This window comes from Lolium perenne, chromosome 3 (assembly GCF_019359855.2).
Source record: "Lolium perenne isolate Kyuss_39 chromosome 3, Kyuss_2.0, whole genome shotgun sequence".
Taxonomy (NCBI): Eukaryota; Viridiplantae; Streptophyta; class Magnoliopsida; order Poales; family Poaceae; genus Lolium; species Lolium perenne.
This window is the reverse complement of record NC_067246.2, coordinates 323,434,836-323,442,399: the sequence shown is the minus strand read 5'-3', so window position 1 is coordinate 323,442,399 and position 7,564 is coordinate 323,434,836. Positions and strand designations below refer to the sequence as shown.

The window sequence follows — 7,564 nt, the reverse complement described above, 5'->3', positions numbered from 1 at the left end:
TTGGCGCCGGAATCACTGGTGTTGCGCCGCACTACATCTCGCCGCCATCAACCTTCAACGTGCTTCTTGACTCCTACTGGTCCGATTAAACCTTGGTTTCTTACTGAGGGAAACTTGCCGCTGTGCGCATCACACCTTCCTCTTGGGGTTCCCAACGGACGTGCCAACCACACGCATCACCTGCCATGGCGCAGCGCCGCGCAAGGAAGACGAACCACGTGACGTCTTTTTGGATCGCCGCGTTGGACGCAGCGTGCGACCCAAACGGACACGCGGACGCGGACGCTGTGCGCGTGTCCGCTCAGCCACCAAACGGTCCAAAATAGACGGCCCAGCGCATCCGTTTGGATCGCTCGGTTGGAGATGCCCTAACCACAACGCACAACCCACAACCCATCCTTATCAAAACTTTTGGGTCCTCGCGCCCTTGTCATTCTGACATACGGAGAGAAAGAGAGGGGCGGAGAGCTGGAGGCAGCGCCACGCGTACGTTCCCTGTCCAGTTCCCACCTCCTCGCTCCTGCCGAAACTCCTCGCCCGCTCGCCGGCGCTGACGAGGCGGCCTCGATCTTGCGTGCTGAACCCTGTTCGCTCTACGCCCCGTCGTCGGCGCTGCAGGGACGGTCTCTGCTGCAGGTAAGTAAATCCTTGTGTTATTCACCCACAGAGTCATGGTGGAGGTGACCTGCGTTAATGGCGGATTGGCGGCAATATCTCATCTGATCTGCATATTTGGGGCCTGCTTGTATGTATGCCGGCAACAGTTAGTTTCTTCGCTATATGTTTCTCATTTGTGGTTGGCCTGGCTGGATCCATGCTGGGAATGCAATGTCTTTTCTGCAGCTCAGCAGCTGGATTGATCCTTGATGTTTTGTTTTTAAGATTCAGAAGAACAATAGTTCGAAATGCGGTAGTTGTTAGTAGCTATTTGTGTTGGGGTCCCATTTGTGTTGTGTCTTTACGCCCCCATCAGAGCCAATACGACTCCATCTGACGATTCATGAAGAATGGTATTTCTTCTCACGACTAGTCTGTCATATGAGTCAGTGTTTTCTTTCTTGTTTCCTCTCCTGTTCATTCATGCTATGTACGAAGTTTTTATATATATGTTACACCATCTAAAATTAAGTTGTTACACCATCCTGTGTATGCTATACTGCTAGTTAATTTTGTTTGTTTGGTATGGATGTCATCGTGACAGTTATTTATTTTGATTTGCTTATAATGCCAAAAATTCTACATATTATTGATAAGCTCTGATCCAGCCATTTTGCCGACCTTCTGTTTGTTGGTTCATTTTTTTTTTTTTTTTTTTTTTTTTTTTTTTTTTGCATTTTCGAATTCCAAGTTGCGGGATCAAACTCTCAGTTCTACCTTGCTACTTGTTCAACATGATAATTCTTGCTCTTCTCGTTTCTAAAGATTGCTATTGGGCGAAAATGTTGCAATTCTTTTCCTTTTTAGAGCACACATTTGTTTATAACTATGCATTGCCTACTGTATTTACAGTCACATGCAAACCTCAGTCCACTATGTTTCAGTTTCTATTTCCATCCTTTTCATGTATGATAGCCAATCGTTTTGTACTTCCATATTTCTTCTTTTCTTGGCTAAGAGGAGAGAAGGTTCAGTTTGTGGGCAGTCATACAATTTTCTCACCGAGTAATAATTATTTTCCTTATTGGATTTCCCCCATTATAACCGAGCTCCAGTCGGACAGAAAAAAAAAGTTGGATGAAAAAAGACTGAGATTTCATCTTTTTTATGCAACTGAGAAATAGATTGAGTTTGAGTGGAATCCATGCTATAATTTGATTCAGTACAATGGATGCCGCATTATCCCAATGGATCCCCTCTCGTCACATAGACTCAGCTTATTTTTCTAGATTGAATTTAGTGGACGGCCATTCTATCAGACTTTCTTAGGATGTCTGATCACGAATTCACATCGGCTCTCATGCAGTATTAGCCACTTCCCATCATTTCAGTCGTCAATCTGTTCGGGTTAATTGTTAGCATGTGAGAATATGAGAAGCAATAATATAAGTTGGGGACCTGTCCTCTAGTTGTAGGGAATAGGGGCTTCAGTAGGTGCCCCGTTCGACTCTGTTTTTTTGGCCTTGGCTATATAAAAGCTGGTTTAGCAGCGTGAGTAGAGGACTTGGTAGAGCTACACATTGTGTTAAAATCTTGCTATGACAAGACTCTGCGTTGGAAAACATCAACACCGTATACATTGTTTAATGTCTTTGGGAATATGAGAATTATACGTGCAAATGTGCAATGCACAATTAAATAGCGTTTGGGATACAGCTCCCCTCATAAATGACTTACTTTTGGCCTGTGTGGGCCCTTCCAGTCGCTGGTTGTGATCACTTCATAAGCACTCCCTGATGCATTCTGCATTTCTGCTGCACTGCAGTAACCTTCAACACCTGCATAGCATCAGTAACGTTTTAGTGCTGATTTTGTTTCACTTTTACATGATAATCATGACAGGTTTGAAGGGCAGCATTAGTTTTGTAGTGTTTACAGTATATTCGTTGTATTGTTATTTCTGGAAGAAAAAAACTATCTCAAGATTGTAGTGCACCATTACAAATCTTAAGTGGTTTTGAGGTATAATAAGTTGAGAAATGAATAATGTCATCTGAAAAATAATATAAGATCTTTTTTAAAGGACGTATCCAAGATGAGCAATCCATGTGAATGCTGCCAGACCAACCTGAAGTTCATAAGACAGATCAATGGAAACTTCATGCATAGCATGGTGAGCTACTTCTGTCTTTCCAGTTCAGTGGGTTGTCTGAAATCTGTCTTGAGTTTTTTCTCTGGCTCATTTTTTTTCACCCATTCCTTCTTGCTACAGGTCATACCAGAGTGGTTTGTGAAGTACTTTGGAGGAAAGATCCCGGGAACCATAAAACTAGAAGCCGCTAATGGTAACATATATGATGTTGCAGTTACTGAGAGTATGAACAGGAAAATCCTCCAGTCTGGATGGGCGGTATTTGTTGATGCCAATAAAATAGAAGAGAATTATTCCTTGATGTTTAGATACCTTGGAAATGCCCGCTTTAAGGTTACAATATTTGATTCCAACGGTAAGGAGAAATTGTTGTGCGGTGCTGGGATGAAAACTTCCTCTGATGTTAAAAAAACGAACAATTGCTATGTTGATAATGCGAGCGAATCTCGTGATGGTACTACCAAGTCATCATCAGGCAAAGGATCAGATTCAGATGGAAGCCCAAAGGAAAGCTCATGCCATTATTGTGAATCACAAAAGACAGCTGGGTTATCTTATACTTCTGAGGCATTTTCGGGTTAAGTTGTGTTCTCAAATTAAATCAGTTACCCACTTACCCTTTGTTCTCTTACTCCTAATTCTTTTTTTACCACAGAAGGCGATCCACCTGTAGATGAGTCTCTGGAGATGGACGATCTTCAGATGCTCTCAAAGGATTATGTCTTATCAAGGCAATGTGATCTTACAATAGAACAGGAAGGAAAAATACATGCACTCATCGGTCAAATTCAACCTAAACTCCCGGTGCTTGTTGTACTGATGAAGAAGACCAATGTGGAACCGCCTAATATTCTGGTATGCTAATACTACCACATAGAATTTTGATATTGTTTTGGAAACTCAGTGTTTTGGTTCAAGCTGCATATTCATGGCTGAATAAACAAAGGCATTGCCTTATTTTACACTTGATTCATGAATGTATTGGAACCATGATGGAACAATTAGCCTTGCTGACAGTCTTAAGTACTCTATCATATTGAACAGGTCAAACTGTATCACATTCTGTCCTTTTTGTAAATAGGTCATACGTAAGGACTATGCAATTGCGTGCTTTCCACGGGAAAGCCAAACTATCACACTCCACGTTCCTAGAAAGAGCAACGATTGGCAGTGCAATTTGCGCATCCGGCGTGATGGTGGGTGCAACCTACGTTGGGGCAAGTTTGTTCGTGACAATAGTGTTCGAGAAGGAGATCTCTGCCTCTTTCAACCATTAACAGATGTTAAGGAAAGTAGATTCACAGTAGCAGTCCATCTGCTTCACAGAGCGAACATTGGTCATTCCCCTAGTGGAAAAACCGGTACTGTTTCAAACCACAGAAGGAGAAGCACAAAGATATCCTCGACAGCCTGTGTTAAGGAGGGACCATCCACCGATGGTATGGTAGCATGAGTCAAAGAGTCCATTATCAATGATAAAATTCATGTGTTACATTTCAGTTCACATGATCACATCCTTTCTGTCTAATTCTTTTGAAAACCTGTTCAGGTGAAGACCATGGATCTTATGACAATTCTAAGGGAGCTTCAGAGCCCCCCTTCATGCTACAAGACAAAACACGTCTAACACAAGCGCAGGAGAAGAAAGTATTAGAGAAAGTCAGTGCCATTGAGTCGGAACTGCCAATTTACGTTGTGCTCATGAACAAGAGGAGCATTTGTCGCCCCTATAGGACCCCCTACCTAGTAAGTTTAGAGAAATATTGCTTTCTGTAGCAGCCTAGAAGTTATCATTTGCAACTTCTTATTTGCGAACAGCTTCTCGTTTTCATCTGTATCCTTGTTTGCATACACATGCACATATCTGCATCTCTATCACTAACATCCTGCCTGAATCTGTATATAAACAGTCATTTGCCATGCGGTATGTGTCAAGGTATCTTGAGAAGAAGTACGCTGCTGGGCATCGTGAAAAGAGTGTGATCAGTTTGGTGCTTCAACGGGACGGTAAGACCAGGACGTGGGACACAGAGCTGCGATACAGGGGTGCTTGCATGATGACCAGTAAAGGATGGGCCTCTTTCGCCCGCATGAACAGCCTACGGGAGGATGATCTCTGTCTCTTCAAGGTGATGGAGAACGAGGAGCCGCTGAAGATGATGGTCTACATCATTCGTCGTGAGAACTGTGTAGCTTGAGGCGTGGTTGGCCCCCTTGCTACACTGATTATCTAGAATCTGGAAGTGAAAAACTAGGGTGCTTATAAGGAGTTGCAGAGGAAGAAATTTGTCCCTTCATGTTAACTAGAGTAACTTTGGATAATCAAGTTTGAACAGCTTATCTGCTTTCTGTGCTTTCTGTCCTTGGAACACATTTCAGTGGTTATCTCTATCAGAACTTTGTTATCTAGACTCTAGAGTTATTTTGGACGGTCTAGTTTGAACAACTTATCTAGAGTACTTATCTACTACACTATTTGTCCTTCGAGATTATTTCAGTGGTTATTGGTTCTTCCATCAGCTGTTATGTGTTGCTGAGGATTGAGAGGCGTATGTATTTTGCATGGGAATTTGCGTGAGCCGTGACAGGACTTGGGCTACGAAAGTAAAATAAGGATTTTGCTACTGCTAAATTGCGACACACTGCACAAGTCATCAGCTGAGGGTTGTCTTTCTCCCGCGCCAATGCCTGCAGGAGGGGTATCCCTGCCTCTTCAAGCTGATGAAGAATGAGGAGCTGCTGAAGATGATGGTCTACATCGAAGGGCCTGAGGCTGAATATATTAAGGTAGAAGAGAAGCAAATTCAGTTACAGAGCTGTGGCAAACAGAGACGAGATAGCCGAAAAACATAAACAGCCACAAAACATAGAGAACAAACTAGTCTGCTGACTTCTAAAATTTCAAGTCTTACCGGAGATTTGATAATCGAAAAGGCGCAGGAGTTATTAGAACATGATGACCTCTTAATGCCTACCATCAAACTCAAGAAATCTAGAAAGAAGAAGGATTTTGATTTGTCAATTGTTCGTAGAAGTGCTAGGTTCAAAAACAAAAAAATTGTTTAAAATGAGTTCATTGAAAGGTATATTTTGGAATTCTAATGGTTTTGGTGATATTGCAAAACATTTATTTGTTAAAGAAATATTAAGGGAAGAAAAATCGCCTTACTGGATACAGGGAGATCTAATTTCTCACTACCTTTTCTAAAGAATTTGAAAAATGGGTTAGATTTTTCATGGTTCTGCCTTCCACCACATGGGAGGTCTGGAGGCAGCCTTGTTGGAATAAATAATGCGTCACTCCAAGTTGGTAAAGTTGTGTTAAACTACATGTTAGATGTAAGCATGATGAGTTTGAATGGGTATTGGTGCCAGTATATGGTAGTGCTCAAGATTCTCATAAAGCAGAATTCCTAGCTGAACTAGCAAGGATGGACGATTCGGGATCCATCCCTTCTCTAATTGGGGGGATTTCAATATTTTGAGAAGAAAAGAGGATAAGAATAATGATAATTTTAAGCCACACTCGCCCTTCATTTTTAATGCCATTATTGAGAGTCTAAACCTGCGAGAGATTGCTCTCTCAGGTAGACAATTCACTTGGGCTAATCGAAGGGAGAGTCCAACTTATGAGAAGCTTGACCGAGTTCTATCGACAGTTAATTGTGAACAAAAAAATCCATTAGTTACGGTTAGAGATCTGACAAGGTCTGGTTCCGACCACGTTCCTCTCTTAATTGATTCGGGTAATCATGCTCACATTGGTAATAAAGCTCACTTTTCTTTTGAAATATGATGGTTGAAACATGATAACTTTTACGAGATAGTGAAAGTTGAATGGGAGGCAGAGACTCATGGGGATTCTCCTATTGCTAGATGGCAAAAAAAAATTTGTCATGTTCGGGCGTTTCCTTAAAGGTTGGGCAAAATGTCTAAGTGGTCAACACAAGAAAGAAAAGAAAACATTGCTATCCTTAATAGATGAATTGGATTTGAAAGGTGAGACAACTCCTCTAGATGATGAGAGAGCAAAATTAAGAAAAGAAAATGATGATATAACAAAACTTCATAGAGATGGGGAGTCAAAATGGACGCAAAGAGCCAAAGTAAAACATATTCAAGAGGGGAAAACAATATATACTAAGTATTTTCACTTAATTGCAAATGGAAAACATAGAAAGAAAAAATATTTTAGCTAAAACAAGATGAAGGAACCATAGTAGGTGATGAGAATTTACAAGTCTATATATCTTAATATTATAAGAAGTTGTTTGGAGAGCCAGCTACTTCTACCCTCACACTGATTGAGGAGATCCGTCAAGATATTTCGCAATTAACCCTAGAGGAGAATAATATCCTGGTTGCCGAATTTACTGAGAAGGAGGTCAAGGATGCTATTTTTCAAATGGAGTTAAATAAAGCTCCGGGACCTGATGGTTTTCCAGCTTAGTTTTATCAAACCTCTTGGGCTGTCATTAAGGGTGATTTAATGCCAATGTTCTATCAACTACATTCAGGGGAATTACAGTTATTTAAATTAAATTTTGGTGTTATTACCCAACTACCCAAGAAGGAGAATGCAGTTCAAATTCAATAATATAGACCAATTTGTCTTCTCAATGTTACTTTTAAAATATTCACAAAGATCGCTACAATTAGAGTTAATACTGTTGCTAAAAGAGTGATTAGCCCTACGCAGTTGGCATTCATGTCATGATGACATATACTTGAAGGAGTAGTTGTCTTACATGAAACTATCCCTGAACTTAATCGAAAGAAAATGAATGGAGTGATATTTAGAATTAATTTTTAGAA

At 41.0% G+C, this 7,564-nt stretch overlaps 1 protein-coding gene across 1 annotated transcript; it reads left to right on the top strand.

The window, feature by feature from the left end:
* Positions 1–421: 421 nt before the first annotated feature.
* On the top strand, positions 422–5,263 carry LOC127345696 (B3 domain-containing protein Os03g0619600). The gene is made up of 7 exons (XM_051372203.2): positions 422–636; positions 2,681–2,770; positions 2,870–3,326; positions 3,405–3,604; positions 3,831–4,188; positions 4,299–4,495; positions 4,660–5,263. The coding sequence occupies exons 2-7, from the start codon at positions 2,693–2,695 to the stop codon at positions 4,945–4,947; spliced, it is 1,578 nt and encodes a 525-aa protein (XP_051228163.2). The 5' UTR covers positions 422–636; positions 2,681–2,692; the 3' UTR covers positions 4,948–5,263.
* The last annotated feature ends 2,301 nt before the right edge of the window (positions 5,264–7,564 follow it).